This window comes from Vespa mandarinia, chromosome 22 (assembly GCF_050613455.1).
Source record: "Vespa mandarinia isolate Hongniang chromosome 22, ASM5061345v1, whole genome shotgun sequence".
NCBI classification, from domain to species: Eukaryota; Metazoa; Arthropoda; class Insecta; order Hymenoptera; family Vespidae; genus Vespa; species Vespa mandarinia.
The window spans coordinates 2,810,001-2,830,000 of record NC_140831.1 but is presented as its reverse complement, the minus strand read 5'-3'; the positions used below and the strand labels follow the sequence as shown (position 1 = coordinate 2,830,000).

At 31.2% G+C, this 20,000-nt stretch overlaps 3 protein-coding genes across 6 annotated transcripts in view; 2 read left to right on the top strand and 1 right to left on the bottom strand.

Annotated features, from left to right (window-relative positions):
* Positions 1–7,761: 7,761 nt before the first annotated feature.
* Positions 7,762–11,138, bottom strand: LOC118447906 (ras-related protein M-Ras). The gene is made up of 5 exons (XM_035880447.2): positions 10,982–11,138; positions 10,489–10,657; positions 9,802–10,124; positions 9,088–9,404; positions 7,762–8,829 (listed from the first exon to the last, which is right to left on the bottom strand). The coding sequence occupies exons 3-5, from the start codon at positions 9,989–9,991 to the stop codon at positions 8,740–8,742; spliced, it is 597 nt and encodes a 198-aa protein (XP_035736340.1). The 5' UTR covers positions 9,992–10,124; positions 10,489–10,657; positions 10,982–11,138; the 3' UTR covers positions 7,762–8,739.
* Positions 11,139–11,998: 860 nt separating this feature from the next.
* LOC118447897 (116 kDa U5 small nuclear ribonucleoprotein component) lies at positions 11,999–15,825 on the top strand. Of its 3 annotated transcripts, none has more exons than XM_035880427.2 (8): positions 11,999–12,041; positions 12,286–12,581; positions 12,656–12,927; positions 12,991–13,679; positions 13,760–13,989; positions 14,069–14,787; positions 14,867–15,147; positions 15,243–15,825. In XM_035880427.2, exons 2-8 carry the CDS (start codon positions 12,336–12,338, stop codon positions 15,746–15,748), a joined length of 2,943 nt encoding a protein of 980 aa, XP_035736320.1. In that variant the 5' UTR covers positions 11,999–12,041; positions 12,286–12,335; the 3' UTR covers positions 15,749–15,825. The 3 variants fall into 3 exon arrangements, with proteins under 3 accessions (XP_035736320.1, XP_035736318.1, XP_035736317.1); XM_035880425.2 differs by having other exon boundaries at positions 12,004–12,095; XM_035880424.2 differs by having other exon boundaries at positions 12,010–12,205.
* An 851-nt stretch (positions 15,826–16,676) lies between these two features.
* The window catches only part of LOC118447898 (uncharacterized), a 17,646-nt gene continuing 14,322 nt past the window's right edge, over positions 16,677–20,000 (top strand). The window contains exon 1 of one of the 2 annotated variants that reach the window (XM_085663488.1): positions 16,677–16,699. The gene's annotated coding sequence lies outside the window, so the exon portion shown is untranslated. Of the gene's footprint in view, positions 16,700–17,195; positions 17,397–20,000 lie in introns of those variants that run through there. The other variant, XM_035880432.2, reaches the window with a different exon arrangement.

Genomic DNA, 20,000 nt, shown 5'->3' with positions numbered 1-20,000 from the left:
AGCGCAAGAGTACTTACCTATTGCCTCCGTTATTCCGACCTCTTTTTGGCGAAGACGAGGTCAAACCATCAAATATACCATCGGTACACCGTCAGAGTATCGAGTATCGTTCGGAGTTTAACGACGGCCACTTTGGTATTCGCATAAACGATCGCGATGGTAACGGCTTACAGAATCATATATATTCGCACGCGACCCTCTCGTAACCGGACTTTTTACAGACGTCGTCTCTACGCCCGCCCACCCGTGGCGGGCTCTTTTGTTCAACGTGCACATTTTATTAGCTCGTCCACTACGTTTCGCGTGTCCCCTTCTACCACCCCTTCCCCTCCCCCACCTCCTCGCCCCACCCCTATTACCATCCCCCGTTGCGTTCGGTGCAGCGAAAAAAGAGCTCGCGCCACTTTCAAATGCACACCGTGCAACGGATCGCTGTGACAAAAGGATTTTCGACGGGAGGGCGATCGAGATAGATAGAGAAAAAGACAGACAGAGAGAGAGAGAGAGAGAGAGAGAGAGAGAGAGAGACAGAGAGGGGATAAAGGGAGAGAGAACGTTGATCTTTTTTTTTAATCTCCCTCTTTAGGACGAATTTCCCGGTCGAAATACATCCACGAACAAGAAACAAGAAGGATGAGAGGGTGGAGGGATGAGTGAGTGGTTGAATTTTCGATACAACTTTAACATCATTACGTTCCTAATAAATTGCTTATTCTACGACTAAAAAGTTCCTCTCATAGAGATCCCAAGTTGTAATTCAACGTGGTACCTAAAGGAAGAAAGAAAGGAAGGATGGAAGGAAGGTTCATCTGGGTTACGTCGGTTAATGATATTGTTAAAAATTTCTATATGAAAAAGGTTAGAAGAGAAAAAGAGGAAAGAGGAAAAAGGAAAGAGGAAAAGGGAAAAAAAAAAAGAAAAGGAAAGATGGAAAGAAGGGAGAGAAAAAAAAAAGTGAGCTTCTTTCATCAAGATATTAACGTACGGGCGTTAAGCCCTGACGTTGCAAGCGCGGAAGAATTGCCCTGGAAAAGAACGTTTCCGTGGCCGCCATTAAGAACGTGATTAACGTCCGCGTCTTGCACGCAAACGAGATTTCCCTGTAAACTCACGAAGAAACATCGATCCCAGGGATTTTCGAAAGATTATACAGCGACTCGTTAAAAGATTCGTCCTGACATCTGTCTCTCTCTCTCTTTCTCCCTCTCTCTCTTTTTTCTCTCTCTCTCTCTCTCTCTCTCTCTTTCTCTCTGTTCTTCTCCGAGGATTAATCGACAGGCTTTCTGTCTCGTTTCGGTGGATTAACTTCCCCCGAAATAAATCGATGAACATCGGCACGGATTCGACGTGCAACCCGGGAATAGTACAATGGACTGATTTGCGAGATCGTACGGCAGATCGTACGTAATAATACCTACCGCTACGGTTTCTACGCCCTCGACATCCCTTTGTCCCTTCGTTACGAAGGGTCACGAACTTTGAATGAGTATGTTCTAACCTAAGAGCAATCTCTACATCATCATCATTATTATTATTATTATTATTGTTATTATTATTATTATTATTATTATTATTATTATTGTCATTATCATTATTGTTATAGTTATTATTACTTTATCATATTAGATCAACTTTGATGTAATTATCAGATAAGGAAGAGGAAATTATTAACCGAAGAACGATATACATCGCGGACTTGTTAATATATATATATATATATGTATATATATGCAGGATTTTAGAAATCGTCGTACGTATATCCGATTGTCGTTGCTAACTCCTATCGTGATAATTGCTAATCTACCATTTGCGCATTAACAGTGTCCATTTTCGTTCGAATAGATAGATATCTAAATAGATTATCGTGTATATGTTTACCGTTAAGCGATCTGAGAAAGGAAAATATATATATATATATATATATCATACAAATGATATACATATATATATATGTATATATCATTTATAATAAAGGCTCGTGTAAACACACGTTATAATTTATTTATACTTTTATCGCGTAGTTCATACAGTGGTCTGTACAATTATAAATAACACTTTCGTACAACGCACACGTTCTCGCGCACACTTCAAACAAACGAAAAATATATATGTTATTTACGTCCCTTACATCGGAGAAAAAAGAAACGATGGGAGGAAAAAAAAAAAAAAAAGAATCGATCGATCCGTTTTTAAGAGAAAATCTTCATTGAGATCGTTATGACGCGTGAAATAAATTTCGTCGAAGTTAAGTTCAAAAAAAAAAAAAAAAAAAGAAAAGAAAAAAAAGAAAAACAAAAAACAAAAACAAAAAAAAAACAAATAACAAACACAAAGAAAAAACTAAGGAACAAAGAAAAAAATAGAAAAACATTGCGATGCGTTATCGAAAGAAATAAAGAGGACAAACAAATTCATTAGATGATTATTACGAGCGATTGAAAATAAATAAATAATAAAAATAAATAAATAAACAAATAAAATAATAAACTTCGATTATTTCTCTCAAACGGATCGTTTTTTATACGTTTATATATACCTATACATGTTAATTTATTTATTTATACGCAGCACATATCGGTCGGTTTATATTTCTCGTATATAAGATAATAATATAACTATTGTATTAGACGGGTGGGTGGGTGGTGGGAGGGCGGAGTTGGCATTGAGAGAGATGAACATTTCGATTTGTTTTTATCGTTTCTTCAAAATATAAACTTTTCGCATCTATGTATCTATTGGAGACAAATAATGGGCAAAGATTTATCTCACACCCTTTCGCTTAATTCATAAGCACGACCATAAAGGGGTTCCTTATGCTCTCGACATAATGAAAAATGTAATCGACGATTATCCTTGAAATTACTTCATACGATCGAAACAATACAACAATTTTTGGATCTTTATATATATATATATATATATATATATATATATATATATATATATATATATAATTTCAATGTATTTACATGTTCCCATATAAGAGCGCATAACAATTTTTTACGATCTATGAATTATCTTGAAATCTTTACCGAAGGTCACGACATTGAAATTATTTTCCTTTTCCCTTGTTTTTTTCTCAAAAAAATATCCCTTTTTTTTCCTCTATTTCTTGCCTTTCTCTTATCTTTCCTTTTTTTTTCTTTTCTTTTCTTTTGTAAGGCACAAGTCGAACCCCTCCCCAATCGTCGTGCCTATAGCGAAGAGAAGCTGCTTTTTCTTTTTTTTTTTATCTGTTTAATTATTTTTTCTTAAATAGATATATATATATATATATATATATATATATATAAAAGAAAATAAAATATACATATATATATATATACTTTATTTTCTTTTTTTTTTGTTTTTGTTTTTGTTTTTGTTTTTGTTTTCTATCTACATCCTTTTAACGTGTCGTTCATTGTTTGCCTGTGCGTGTCATAATAATATCATTTCAATATGTTCAGAAAAATGCATTCCGCATTAATACTACGTAATCGTACTTAAAGTAGTACGATTCCATAGATGCGTATTACCAACACGATGAACAGCGGTAGTTGTCTTATCATTTATCTTATTCCTTATCATTTATGATATTCCTTAAGAAAGAAAGGGGAGGGGAAAAAAAAAGGAAAAAAAAAAAAGAAAGGAGAAACGGCGCTTCCTCGATATATCGATCGTAAGACAAGCGCTCGAGCGTTGACCTCGACGATTCTCACAACCTCTGGATATCGTTCGCTTAATCATCATCGTCTTCTCTATTCTCAGCGTACTCTCTGTATCACAATGGTTCAATATTAATATTGACTATTTCATAAAACGTTTAACTCCTAAAAGCGTTTAACGAGCAGAGTAACTCCTTCCTTTCTTTCTCTCTCTCTCCCTCTCTCTATCTATCTCTCTCTCTCTCTTTCTCAATCTATTTATCTATCTGTCTCTTTTTCACCTACGTTCGTTTTCAATCGATCGACATCGAACCGTGTCATCAAGCATACATCTCGTACCTCTCTCCCCTTCTTCTCTCTTTACACTCTCTCTCTCTCTCTCTCTCTCTCTCTCTCTCTCTCTCTCTCTTTCCCCTTATCGTTTCTTTATTACGCTATTCTCTGTCATGGACGGCGATATAAAACGTAGCGTTTATATATGGGTTTACATTATAAAGACGTGTGAATGGTTTGAGGAACGCTAATTCCTGAGAATCTAAAGAGATTTACGTACGGAGATAAACGCGATATGCGATCGTTTCTTCTTCTTCTTCTTCTTATTTTTATTCTTCTTTTTCTTCTTCTTCATCTTCTTCTTCCTCTACTTTTTCTCTTTTCTTTCGGTTTTTTCTTCTTTTTCTTTTTCATTTGTTATATTATCCTATTTTCAATTTCCTTTTTCCCCTTCCTCTTTTACTATTATCTCGAAATAGTTAAACGCGCCTACTCGAGGCTAATCCTCTACTAATTCTTTACTTCCCTTCTCTCTTTCTATCTTCTTCTTTTCTTCTCTCTCTCTCTCTTTCTTTGTATCTCTCTGTCGCTAAAGAATGTTATCTATTTACGATGGAAAACAATTTAAAGATGTATTCGAAACTGAGTGCATGGGATGATGCAAACACGTGCTATGGGAAAAACTATAATAGCGATACCGCTTTTAGTACGATTTGATTGCTTCATCTTTTTCATAGATATTAAATTAGTAAATATATATATATATATATATATATATATATATATATATATATTTTAGGACAGATTTTATTCGATGGTCCTCTTTTTTTTATCGCGAATATCGCTACGACGAATTTATGCATATACACATGTATGCATTTTAGAAAAACACAATACATTCGAAATCTTACGATTCTAAAGATATGAAATGAAATTATACTTTCTCTCATCGTTCTTATTAATTCAAAACCTCAATCCTAAATTTCTAATTTTCTTTCGATGAATATCTTCTCTTCGATGCTCGATTTCTAATTTTATTACGATCAATATTATTATCTTAGATCAACACATTTAATAAATCCTTAGATCTTGTAAGATCTCTCTCTCTCTCTCTCTCTCTCTCTGTCTCTCTAACTTTTTTTTTCTCTTCTAATTAAATGTGTCTAAGAAAAAAAAAAAAAAAATTAGATAGATTTTAATGATTTCATTAACGATCGTTAATATTTCGAATTGTGCGCTATTAATTAAATTAGAGCAATTGTTTCCCATTGTTATTAATAATCGCGATCGGAGAAACGCCGAGTTTTCGATCGCTATCAGCATTTCAGCGTTTTGCTTCAATACTTCGTTATATTCTCATGTAATAGCACGTTTATCATTGAATATGGTATAACTTTATTGAAGGCAATTACGTTTCGATATATGTATTTTACGCGTTGTATTGAGAATTTTATCCACTTGTGCAGGTACATACACTACCTTCTTATTCGTTTTTTATATTTGCCTTATAAAAGAGATTGTTTTTTTATACTAATTGTAAGTAGTTCCACTCGAATAAAAATAAAAAAGGAAGGAAAAAAAAGAAAAAAAAAAAGAAAAGAGAAAATATATAAATGTATGTGCGTATGCGTGTGCGTGTATGTGTATGAGTTATAAAATACGGACGAATAAATCAATATATTTTTAAATTAAAATTACGCATAAAATAAATATTATTTGTTTGTGCTATAAATAACGTATACTTGATATAAACAATGTTTCGTGAAAAATATTATACCGACCACGTACCTATATTATTAATAACATACGCGTTATCGATGGTAAACAAAGATTACAAAATATACGTACATATATATTTTTTCTTTTTTTTTGTTTTCAAATAAATTCAATTTCAGAGAATCACACAAATTCGCACCCACGCATATCGCTAATATACACACACTCGTGTCACCTTGTCAGCTACGTAAAATGTTCATAAATAAAGAACATTTGTTTTTAACATGTAACGTTGTACCTACCAAATTGAAAAAAAAAAAAAAAAAAAATTAAAAATTCATTCCAAAACATTTACTCCATTCTCTCTTTCTCTCTCGCTCTCTCTGTCTCTTTCAATTTAGTCAATATTTGCAACAATTAATACCACGTACAAATAAACAAATTAAACGAACGTGATTTCATACATCGTACATAGAATAAATCTTTTTTCGTGATTATTAGAAATACTTTCAATATTGTATTTTATAATGATATAACGACAATATATCGATGATAAAGCATGATATTCGGTTGTACTTAATTGCACTCTCAAAAATATTATTGCAATTGTGATAACGACAAAAAAAAAAAGAAAAAAAAAAAGAAAAAAAAAAAGAAAAAGAAAGAAAAGAAAGGAAGCACAAAAAAAAAAAGATTTAATTAATTTATTTTAGATATAACCATGCCTGATCTAAAGTTTTGAACTTTTTTCACAGACACATTATGGTCAAATCGTTCAATGAAATTTCCCTATAACCGAACATTCGTTCATTGCAGAAATTCTATCTTAAATGGCTATACGCAATGACATATATGTATTTTTGAAATGTTTTCAGATTTATCCAAATATAAATTATATTGAAATATTTCAAATTAAATGGATAAAGAGAAACGGTAAAGTAAACACAACAGAATATTATAACACCTTCGAACGCATCACCCCAATCGATTTTTCTATGATTCTATTTAATGTGTAAAACTAAATTTTATAATGCACAATGACATTGCTAGATTTCTCCTTCGTTAGATTCGAGGAAAATCCTTTCATTGATTTTTGAATATTACATTTAACATTAAGTTTGACTTACAAATATACGCACTTTTAGTATTTCTTTGTATATATAATTTACATATATATGTGTATATATATATATATATATATATATATATACATATATACATATATATATATATATTGCAATTAAATGCTAATGTAGGCCATGGCATCATTTTCTTATTATATAAAAAGGACTGACATATTGATCTTCATTAACTTAAAATATAAACATTGAATTCATTAAAAAAAAAAAAGACATTATCAAAAGATGATAAAGAAAAAAACAAAAAAAAAACATTCTTTTATAATACTTAAATATCAAAAAAATTTGACTATTAAAAAATACCTATATGTTTCAACACTTTAAGTTTGTTAAAGTTTTTGTTTTTATAAACTTTCTGTGTTAACAGAATGAAATGCAAATAAAAAACCGTAATATGAAGATAAATTAAAAAGACAAACTAACTATTAGGAAAGACAATATTGTCTTATATATAGTTTTATTCCTGATTCAGAATAATAGTTTTTATTCATTAGGCAATATTAAATGCCTAATATATCGTTACCAACAAATTAAAATTTTTCTTTTTTTCTTTCTTTTTTTTTTAAATTATTATTAAGATTTTAGATAATATTTACAAAATTTTTTATGAAAAGATAATTTGAGCTATGTATTTCAATGAATGAAATTAAAACGTTAAATATACGAGCAAAGAATTTATAGAGAATATCTGTATAGAGATAATGAAAATTTCGATGTAATGTTTCAATGTAAAATCAATTACGAACAGAAAAAAAAAAGAAAAAAAAAAAAAAAAAAAAAAAAAAAGAAAATCATAATACCAAATACTTATAATAAGAAAATGAGTTGTCTTCCAACATAATCTTTAAAATATACTCTTGTATAATCTAATTTTAAATAATAATAATATAATTAATTACATCTATCAAATGAACGAGATATTATCATTACATATTAATTTTATAGTAAGTTATTTGACATTTAAACATAAAACATCAAACATAGATAAGCTTGTATTGATTCCAGTGAGACATAATCTATTTAGCACATTAAAGCGAAACATCACTGGTTATAATGAACACAAGTACGAATATTATATACACATAATAGCAAAAGGATATATGCAGAGACATATATAAAATTCTGTGAGAAATATTTGAATGTAGAAACATTAAGGCCACAGTAGTTGATAATATATATATATATATTAAAAAAAGAAAATTTTTTTTATTTATAATATGAATTATTTGAAAATAATAAATTCATGGAAGCTTTGTATCTTATGTTAGAAGATCAACCATAATTGAAAAAGGGGAGGATAAATAATTGTAATAAAATAAATATGCTTAAAGCTAGAACTTTCGACAGCCGTTTTAAAAATGAGCTGAGTCGACATATAAAACCATTATAGTCATTTCATGACAAGACCTTACAAGGAGAAGTTAAAAACCTTCCCTATAATTATGCAATAAAAAACGTTCAATTCCATATTACATTATTGATGGTAGAAAATTGATGTGTATGCAAAAATGAAGACGTAGTCTCCTCGTATCATACATAAGATGAACAGCCAATATTATCAATGTACTTTTGGTTGCTTAATCTAAACTGATGCGGAATACAATATGACGAATACAACTATGCCATATTTTTTTTTGTTTTGTTTTTTTGTTTTCTTTTTTTTTCTTTTTTTCTTTTTTTTTTTTTTTCTTTTTCTTTAGTTGGTGGTGTCTGTTACTGAATCTTATCTTGCATACCAATTTGAAGAAACATTAATTGATAATAGAACAAAGTTACTAATATTATACTTGAGTATATTAGTAATAAATGAAATATAGGACTACTCATTAAACATAAGCACCAATGCATATTTCAGGACTAAAGGTTTCAAATTTCATTTTAGCTTTGTGGCATTTTTGTATGAATAAATGTGTGCAATAGTAAATAATAAACCTTACTCCTTTCCCAATAAAATTACGAAGACTTTATAAAACATTGCACTTTCCAGTACGTCTCCGTTTTCGACGATTTTTTTCCAATTCAGCTGGTGGTTGATTTCTAATAATGCGTACAACCTGAAGAGTCATTAATATATATCGTAATATGGAATATATGTATATATAATATTTTTATCATTTATTATGTTTAATATTAATTAAGAATTTCACAACCTTTTGTTGTGACCGAATCGATATATCATATATATATATATATATATATATATATATATATATATATACATCACTAAATAATTGTACTATAGCAAAAAGCCATTATTTAAAACATACTACATGTCTTATTATTTTCTATACCTTATTATATTATATACCTACTTCATGAAACGCAGCATCCACATTTAGAGGTGGATCTTTGGCAGAAGTTTCAATATAAGGAATACCCAGACGATGTGCCAATTCCCGTCCCTGTTCCTCCGTCACTTTTCTTAAATGTACCAAATCAACCTTATTGGCAACAAGAAGCATTGGATAGACATCTCTGTCTTTTACTCTAAGAATTTGAGTATGGAAGTTGATAATATTTTCATAAGACTGTTTGTCTGTCACAGAATATACCAATAAAAATCCATCACCCTTCCTCATGTATTGTTCACGCATGGCACTAAATTCTTCTTGGCCAGCTGTATCTAGCACTAGCGGATACAATCAAAATACATATTTTTCTTTTACATATCAACTTTTAATACCCTTTATATTCTACATATAACAATAATAAAATATTATAGAGTATATTTTTTCTAATTATAATGAGAGAAAAGAATTTTTACCATTATGTTATTATAGCAATTATATTATATCAATTTGATTTTACTTTGCTCTTAATTTTATAACAATATTTAAATAAGCATTGTATTTATTACAGTTCAACGTAGACAAAAAAAAACCAATGTATCTTATTTTAGAAGCATGATAGTAAATCATAAAATATAAATATAGCTTATATATTAAGCATATATATATATATATATATATATATATATTCGATTAGATCAAAATATATTAAAAATATATATAAAAATATTGACTTACCATCTAGAATACACCATTGTTTATCTACTTCCGTGTGTTGGATATAGCTATCCTCGATGGTAGGATCATAATCGGTGACAAATAATTTTTGAAAGAACTGTATGGTTAGTGCACTTTTTCCAACTCCTCCATCGCCAACCACGACCAATTTAAAGGTCATAAGGTTGTCATTGTTAGGAGGTCGTGTCATACCGCCTCTGAATCTCCCACCCCCACCCCCGCTGTTCTGCCTGCGTCTGCCTATCCTGCTAATTCTTCTAATATAATCTTGGCAGTGGTTTTGCTCTCAAACCAACAGATATTATTTTTTCCAATTAGAATTCCTGGAAAAAAAAAGAACAAAGAAAATAAAGAGAAATGATTTCCAATGAATTGACAAGACTCTTTAACAATTGCATATAAACACGATAGTTGTAAGTAAATCATTTTTAAATGACAAATTTTTGTTTACACAAGAGATAAACCATTTTCTCAACACCTTCGTTGGAAAATGATAATAATAATAAAAGAAGAAAAAAAAAAAAGAAAGAAAAAAAAAATTCGATCAGGCAATAACAATGTTAATAATAATTAAAAAAAAAAAAAAAAAAAAAAAAAACGTTGTACACATTTTTCACATGAAAATATTATACATTTTGTATCATTGACATTAATGTTTAATATAATTTAATCGAAAATCGTACTCACGTTACATGATCTGCCACTCCTGCGTGTCGTGCTGCCAGCTGTCAGTCAGATATTTTGTACTGTGCGCAATCGTTCGAAATATATATGCGTATACACAATGCGTACACTAATATATGCGTATACGTTCGCGTACATGAGCGCGTCTATGGAACGTATATTTATGGGTATTCTAAAAAAAAAAAAAAAAAAAAAAAAGAAAGGAGAAACACAGAAACGAAAAGAAGAAAAGATATGTATATATATATATGTATAGAGTATATCTGTTTCAATAGATATATCTACTTTAAAAAAAAAAAAACAATATCAATATTTTTATTCTTATTATTATTATTCTTATAATCTAAATGTTAACACTTGTAACTGTTTACGATATTAATTATTTTTTTTTCACCAATGAAATAATCGTCTACTTAACTACGTTCATTAATACACAGGAACAGATAATTAATGTTATAAAAGGTTAAAAAAGTTAATTCTATTTTTTTTTACAAACCATATAGAATCGACCGTACCAACTGCATTTGACAAAACAGTTTATCAGTGATCACCGATTAAGAACTAAATTCAGTTGTACCAACGTTGAACAATAATCAAAAGCATTTATGTTCATAACCTTTCGTACGAAGCGCGTGTGACTTCAGCGACTACTGTGGACAAAATATGAACTACAAACGCAAACAAGATATGTTGTTCCCATCATGCGTTTATCGTATCAATGTATAAACTTATTTTCTCACGCGTAATAACAATCGGTTTCGTATAGGTTAAAGTAAATAATGTTGGTAGACTATAAATTTACACATTTCTATCTCTCATATGTTTTTTTTTTTCTTTTTAATAATAGTGATCACTTTGCAGTGATCCGTGCTAAATACGATATCGATATGAAATTGATTCACGACAAATACATAAAGAATAATAAATATTGTACAAGGCCAATTACCCTGAGATAAAAATTTTTAGGTGTAAATTAGGTTGAAATTTTAAATTAAGATAATTATAAATTTCTCGGACATTACAATCTTTGTAATGTTTAAATGAATGTACTATTGTTTAAATATTAATTGATTCTATTCCATGTACATTAAGGATTATTTAAATAATTATAAAATTATCGAAAGTATTAATTTATAAGTTTTCACGTTTAGAAAGAAAGATAGAGCAAACTATGTAACGCAAAATATGTTAAATCGAGCTTATCAATTAGCTGTGGTTTCACTGATACTTCCTTTTGTACTTAACATCTACTTTTGATCCATAATTTTTTCAATTCTTCAACCAATCAGTATTATTCATCGTCGAAATTTAAAATATAACCTTACTTTTTTTTTAATATAATAAATTAAATTCGCAAAGAAAACTTTGTTTATTCTTAAAATATAAAAACAAATTCCTTATTATTTCAAACTTAAGAACCAATCGTAAACATTAAATTTACTATCAGGAAATTCATTCATCATTAAATTCTTGTGATTTTTTCAATGATTGGTAACATTGTAGCGTCTTTCTTTTAATATTGAGAGGTTACGTTAAACGTTGCGGTATCTTTCAGTGTATCTATATATTTCACACTTTTTGTATTTTTATAGAAATATGCAGAATTAAATGTAAAATATTGATATACATAATTCTATTGTAAATGACAAATTTACATATTTCATAATTTTATGTTATCAAAGAATAACAGAAATTAGTAACGAAAATCCTAACCTTCAAAGTTGTATTAATATAAACACTCGAGAACGTTTTAGAAAATTTTTTCAACGAAATTATAACATTATCCTATTTTCCTTTTAGTTACGATAGTTTTGAGAGGTGATATTACTTTATGCAAATAAGATATTATCATGGATGCTGATCTTTATGATGAATTTGGTAATTATATCGGGCCAGACTTAGCATCCGAAAGTGAAGATGAAGCAGAATATGGAAATGTTGGAGATGATGCAGAAGATAGAGAACGTTCTGACGAGGAGATGGAGGATGATAAAGATGAATCTAGAGATAATACGGAGCAAGGTTCATCTACAGCAGTTGTTTTACACGAAGACAAAAGATATTATCCTAGTGCGCTAGAAGTTTACGGTCCTGAGGTAATTATAATATTAATTTTAAATATAATGAATTAGAAACATTATAGTTTTCTATATGGCTTTTTATTTAATAGGTCGAAACTCTTGTACAAGAAGAGGATGCACAACCATTGGACAAGCCCTTGATAGAACCTACTAGAAAACCTAAATTTCAAATAAAACAGCAACAACTTCCAGAGACAACTTATAGCATTGAATTTTTAGCCGACATGATGGATGCACCTCATTTAATTAGGAACGTTGTATTACTTGGACATTTACATCATGGAAAGACCACTTTGGTGGATTGTCTAATACGACAAACGCATCCTTACATACACAGTGTAACCGATGAAAAAGCTCTGAGGTAATGTAACATATATAAGATAATAATTATTTGTAATTTTTTATTAAAATTCTATTAATCCAGGTATACGGATACTTTGTTCACGGAGCAACAACGTGGAGTATCCACAAAAGCGACACCTGTAACTTTACTGTTACAAGATGTAAAATCAAAATCATATTTGTTAAATATATTTGATACTCCGGGTCACGTGAATTTTTCGGACGAAGCAACAGCCGCTATTCGTTTGTCAGATGGCGCAATACTTATCGTGGATGCAGCAGAGGGTGTAATGTTAAATACGGAACGTCTATTAAAGCATGCACTTCAAGAAAAGTTAGTATTAACAGTATGCATTAACAAAATAGATCGTCTTGTTTTGGAATTGAAGTTACCACCTTTGGATGCGTATTATAAATTACGACATATCATTGAAGAGATCAATGGTTTAATAGCATTATATTCGGATTCAGAAAATCCGGCCTTTGTTTCACCAGCAATTGGAAATGTCTGTTTCGCCAGTTCCGAATATAATGTCTGTTTTACACTTAAATCTTTTGCCGCGTTATACGCAAAGAGTTATCCAACTCTTAATACTAATGAATTTTCAAAGAGATTATGGGGTGATATATATTTCAACTCGAAAACACGAAAGTTTACGAAAAAACCGCCGCACAATACGGCACAACGTAGTTTTATAGAATTCATATTGGAACCTCTTTACAAAATATTTGCACAAGTTGTTGGAGATGTAGATACAACTTTGCCAGACGGTTAGTATATTTCTCTATGAACAAAGTACAAGTAAAGTATTACTACATACAATTCTATTGATTAAAACATTCGATTGTAGTTTTAAGCGAACTAGGAATTAGATTGACGTCGGAAGAAATGAAAATGAATATTAGACCATTATTGCGTTTGGTTTGTACACGTTTCTTAGGAGATATGTGTGGTCTAGTCGATATGTGCGTTATGCATGTTCCTAGTCCGCAGGCACACGCACCTATAAAAGTTCAACACGTATATACTGGTCCTATAGATTCTCCTCTTGCACAAGATATGGTCAATTGTGATCCTGAGGTAATTATTTTTATCTAATAAAAATCTACGAACATATTTATTATATCTTTTATTACTGATTAATATTTTTCGTTTTTAGGGAAGATTAATGATTCATAGTACAAAAATGTATCCAACCGAGGATTGCACGTTGTTCGTCGTTTTGGGAAGGGTAATGTCGGGAACACTTGAAGCAGGACAACGTGTACGTGTCTTAGGTGAAGCATATTCGCGAACGGATGAAGAAGATTCGCGCGTGCTTACAGTTGGTCGATTATGGATAAGCGAAGCACGTTATTCGATTGAATTGAGTCGTGTACCAGCAGGCAATTGGGTACTTATTGAAGGAATTGACAGGCCAATCGTAAAAACCAGCACAATTACCGATCTTAACAATACGGACGATTTACATATCTTCCGTCCGTTAAAATTTAATACGCAAAGTGTTATCAAAATTGCCGTTGAACCGGTCAATCCGTCGGAATTACCTAAGATGTTAGACGGTTTGAGAAAAGTTAATAAAAGTTATCCGTTATTGGGTACGCGAGTAGAGGAAAGTGGAGAACATGTTGTATTGGGTACTGGGGAATTATATCTTGATTGTGCAATGCACGATCTACGTCGTATGTATTCTGAGATAGATATCAAGGTCGCAGATCCTGTGGTTGCTTTCGCTGAAACAGTAGTAGAAACCAGTTCTCTCAAATGTTTCGCCGAAACACCGAATAAAAGAAATAAACTGACGATGATTGCAGAACCGCTTGAACGTGGTCTTGCGGAAGATATTGAAGCTGAACATGTAAAAATCACATGGAACAAGTAAGTCGTATTTATAATAGAATTGATATAGTCGATTGAGAACATTATCCTATGAATAGTTTTTTATTTTTTACGTTAGAAAAAAATTAGGTGAATTTTTCCAAACTAAATACGACTGGGACTTATTGGCCGCACGAAGTATATGGGCCTTTGGACCAGACACAACGGGTCCTAATATTTTGGTGGACGATACTCTACCGTCCGAAGTCGATAAAACATTGTTGAGCAGTGCTCGTGACGCCATTATTCAAGGTTTTCAATGGGGTACGCGTGAAGGGCCACTTTGTGAAGAACCCATTCGAAATGTTAAATTCAAAATACTCGATGCTGTAATAGCACAAGAACCATTACATAGAGGTGGTACGTATCTTAATAATTAACGATAATTGTTAAGATTGATATATCTTTTTTTGTTTTTTTTTTTTTTTTTGCTTCTTTTTTATCTTTATATTTAGGTGGTCAAATCATTCCTACCGCAAGGAGAGTCGCTTATTCGGCCTTTTTAATGGCCACCCCGAGATTAATGGAGCCATATTTCTTCGTTGAAGTTCAAGCACCGGCTGATTGCGTGTCAGCTGTTTATACCGTTTTAGCTAAACGTCGTGGTCATGTCACTCAGGATGCGCCTGTTCCAGGAAGTCCATTATATACTATCAAAGCTTTTATACCGGCCATCGATAGTTTCGGTTTCGAAACTGATCTACGAACGCATACGCAAGGTCAAGCATTTTGTTTGTCGGTCTTTCATCACTGGCAAATCGTTCCTGGTGATCCACTTGACAAAACCATTACCATTAGACCATTGGAACCACAACCGGCGACGCATTTAGCCAGAGAATTTATGTTGAAAACGCGTAGACGTAAAGGTCTATCCGAGGATGTCTCAATCAATAAATTCTTTGACGATCCTATGTTGTTGGAACTGGCCCGACAGGATGTATTATTAAATTATCCCTTGTAATTAATTTAATTTAATTAGATATATTAATAACTTGTAAAATATGAGAATATTAAATGAAATAAAATTGTTATTTTTTTTTTCTTTTTTTTTTTTTTTATTACCAACTATTCTACTTATCTTTTTAAGATTAACTCGTGTTTAAATATATAAATATGTCAAATAAGAAATTTATTTATTTTCAATAAATCTTTGAGAGAAAAAAAAATATATATATATGTATATATCAATGTCATGTTTACTCCATCTTATAAATCTTAGTTAAAATTCTCATATTCATTAATATATAATATGAAATATATTTGATCTTTTGATCTGTCTCTCTTTCTCTATCTCTACCTCTCTCTTTCTCTCTCTTTCTCTCTCTTTCTCTCTCTCTCTCTTTCTCTCTCATTCTCTCTCTCTCTCTCTTTCTTTCTTTCTCTCTCTCTCTCTCTCTCTCTCTTTCTCTGTGTATATGTGTGTTTTGCACATAAATATATACACAATATTTTTTCATTAAAAATACGAATAGATAAATAATTTAACATTTAACGAAGTATAAATTTAAACCTCGTTATAACCTTGTCAATGTTTGTCAATAGTTGAATAAACTAAAAAAGTATCTAGAAAATTTACTAAGAAAGTTCTTAGAAAGATTTATTGTCTCATAAAATATTACGACGATATTAACAGCTAAATATATTTCATATAAATATTATAACTCGTTCACGAATTTGTTTCGATCGATTGGATACGTCTAAAGGATTGCGATTTTGAAGTATAAGTAAAATAAATATCGTACTCGTTCAATTGCGTTTCAAATTAAATATTTAATCCACGATATGGTGTCATCGTTTCTAGGTATATAAATACTTTATCATTATCGTTACAGTCAATAAAATTGTTTTTGCGAGTAATCTGGACAATCGTGACTATCTTGAATTCTTTGAGACGATTTTTTTTTACCTACACGTAAGTAACTACATATATACATTTCCTGCATATGTGTGTGTATGTATGTATATGTATATAGATGAGAAAAAATACATACGGCTATAATATTTTTCCGTATCATCTATCTTTGTTTACTTTGAAATACATATATATATATACACACACACATATATACGTACGTACCTACGTATACGCGTGTACGTGTGTGTATATATAAGGATCTATGTATGCTTGTATACGTGAACGTACTTTACGTATGTGTAAGCACGTCTGTCTAACATATCGCAAAAGACCCCATATTGTATTCGTAGGCGTCGACGTAATCGACCAACTTCGGCTATTCTCGAGAACTCTCGGCAATGAGAACAACATGGCGGTCCTCTTAGCCTGACTCGGCTTAAAATACAGATTATTTCCATTAATCGTTTACATAGCATTTATCTGAGAATGTTTTTAACAATCTCACGATAACATTAATTAATTTCAATGACGATACTCAATGATTTAGCATTATCATTACGAACGAATCATTAGAACCGTGAAAATGTCTGTAAGAAAATCGGTTAACATCGATCGAGTAATAAAATGCGTAATCATTATCATATATTCTTTAATTCTAATCGAGTAAAGAAACGTTCTAAGTTCTGAAATGTTCTTTGTTAGAAGAAACGACATGTAATTATCGAAGATCTCACGCGAAGTATTAGGATATCACGTAAGTAGAATCAATGAATTATTGAATTTAAACGTTCAAATATGTAGTATATAAATCGAAAGGGATATATTTTGTAGATTGATATGCAAAAAATGTTTTCAAGATGTATGTATGTATATATATGTATATATATATATATATATATATATATATATATATATATGTCATTATTGTTCTTCAACGACTCTTATTTTTTCTAAGACCTTTCTAATGACTCAGTCAGTCTAAGGATTTCTCGACTACTGCAAAGACCATGCATTTGCCATTTGGTCAACACGTGTACTTATTTATTTGACCATACATTTGGATCAATTTTTGTGCATGTTTGTGCATTTAACATTTAGAATAACTTATAGATGTTTTAACATTTGTTTATTTAAATATATATATGCGTGTGTGTGTGTGTGTGTGTGTGTGTGTTATTTATATATAAATAACAATGTTACATAACCATGTACATAGATGTACATTATTGTACATTTTTATCTTGAGTTTCTTTATATCTGTATATATGTATGTATATATACATAAATTGTTGCATTATTTAAATATAATAACAATACCGAAGTACCAATAATTCTCATATAAAAAAAAAGAACAACAAAAAGAACATTAACCTTAGTTTCCGATCTGTTACGCTAATCTAGAGTATGTCTATCAACCGAATAACGAAGCTCTATAAACGTAATTTACTATTTCATATCAACGCGAACAAGATTATGGAATAACTTTTTATGTATAAAAATATAAACATTATCTTCGAATGTGAACGAATGACTAAAACCTTCGATAAGAATGAAGACGCCATTTTTTCGATATATCTAATATTCCCTAGTATTTCACTTTAATCCTAAAACAACTAATGCACCTTTTGCAATGCAACCATTGCATGCGCAATGTATGCATCTGATAATTATATATAGATATATAGATATATATATTCGCGAGTAAGTAAATCTTTAAAAGAAATTACATAAGAGAGAAGAAATCCTTAAAAATAATCAATATCATATAATTCCGATATGTCGATCCAATATATACGTACATACATATATACATCGATAAATATTTACATACGTTTGATCTTTCGCATAACCTATAAAACAACAGATTTCTGTTTTCTCTTAATAATAATGTAAGCACAGTACAGTACAGTACAGTACGTAAATAATTACGTTTCGTTTATGTTTCGTAGAAAGAAAAATATCTCCAAAAAAAAAGAAAAAACTTAGTTGCGTCCGATTATTACGATAGGATAGTATGTATTATAAGATCTGATGTCAATCAGTCGTAAGAGAGATTCGAGGTCACCGAACGTAAGACAACACAGGGAGGCGGCGAAGAAAGGCAAGCGCGGCTGATGCGCGCGTAGCCTGGCGGCGGAGCCGCAATTGCGCTTTACACGATGGGCGTGTCAAGTGGACGGGGCTTACCACCATTTTGCCGGTTTTCGGCTACGCCCATAAGCGACACGCCCCCACCCCCATTTGAAAACAACGATCGAACGTGTGGTGTCGTGAATGCCCGGTTATAAAGATACCTAAACGGATTACCTCGTTCCACGGCCGTCCCTTTCCTGCTCGTAGCGAACTATTCTATCGCGTCGTCGCCGATCGATCGGTTCGTTCTTCCTTTACTGCCTCTCCCTCCTACGGCCCCCAATCCGCCCCGCTCACATCATCGTTTCTATACTCTTACGCATACACACACACAGACACACAAATACATACACACATACACACACGGATTTGCACGAGCATGAGCGCGAGCGGATACGCTCTTACATGTATACATACATACATAAATACGGATGTACCATGCTAGCTCGTTCGACGAGAACCGTATCATCCATTCGTTGTCCCTCACGACTCTTTGAAACCCGTACTCATGATACTTATATTCCATGGACATTTCTCGATTACTAATTACAAACGCTTTATCCAAATGCGTAAATTCCGATATATAACCGATTAAAAAGTAATTACTATTTATACAAAACAGCTAAGTCTATACCAAATATGGCGATGTCGCTCCAATTCCAATCTCTCTTTTCGCGTTGTTGCCATGTTAAATATTTATTCAAATGGATTGTAATATTAACCCGATGGAACAGTTGTATACGTTCTTTTATCATTGTGATTAGGATGATATGACGTTTAAGAAGAATAAGAGGTAATCTTGTCTGTACCTTTACAAATGTGACATTTGAACTGAATTTAAGTTTCCAATGGCGTCCGACGAAGAGTATTAGAAGGATAATAAGTTCGTACCGTTACGAATTCTCTTGGGGATGGTTATGCGTGGAATTTAATAATCTGAATTGTTCTATTCTATGCAAGAGGGGGTACATAGGGAGAAACATAGGAAGCCATAATAACTATGGAAGTGTTTAGCACTGTAGATTTTCTAACAAGAATTGACAGATGTTTTGAAAATGAGTTTTCGCAGTAACATCGTTATCATATAATTTTACGTTACCCGATAGAATTCAGTTTAAGATCTTGAGAACGGACAGATCGGCAATGAGTAAGCGTTTTAACATTAAACCATAATTTACCTTTTAAAAATCGACTTTTGAACGTTATAGAAATCTAATATCTAGAT

Excerpts from the sequence above, each read along its gene's own strand:
- LOC118447906 (XM_035880447.2), bottom strand. The coding sequence starts at position 9,991 with ATGACACGACCTCCTAACAATGACAACCTTATGACCTTTAAATTGGTC. Across the intron at positions 9,405-9,801 it reads ACAATGGTGTATTCTAGATG|TGCTAGATACAGCTGGCCAA; the intron begins GTAAGTCAATAT and ends TGTATCCGCTAG. Across the intron at positions 8,830-9,087 it reads TGGATGCTGCGTTTCATGAA|GTTGTACGCATTATTAGAAA; the intron begins GTAGGTATATAA and ends ATGACTCTTCAG.
- LOC118447897 (XM_035880427.2), top strand. The coding sequence starts at position 12,336 with ATGGATGCTGATCTTTATGATGAATTTGGTAATTATATCGGGCCAGAC. Across the intron at positions 14,788-14,866 it reads GTAAAAATCACATGGAACAA|AAAAAAATTAGGTGAATTTT; the intron begins GTAAGTCGTATT and ends TTTTTACGTTAG. Across the intron at positions 15,148-15,242 it reads AGAACCATTACATAGAGGTG|GTGGTCAAATCATTCCTACC; the intron begins GTACGTATCTTA and ends CTTTATATTTAG.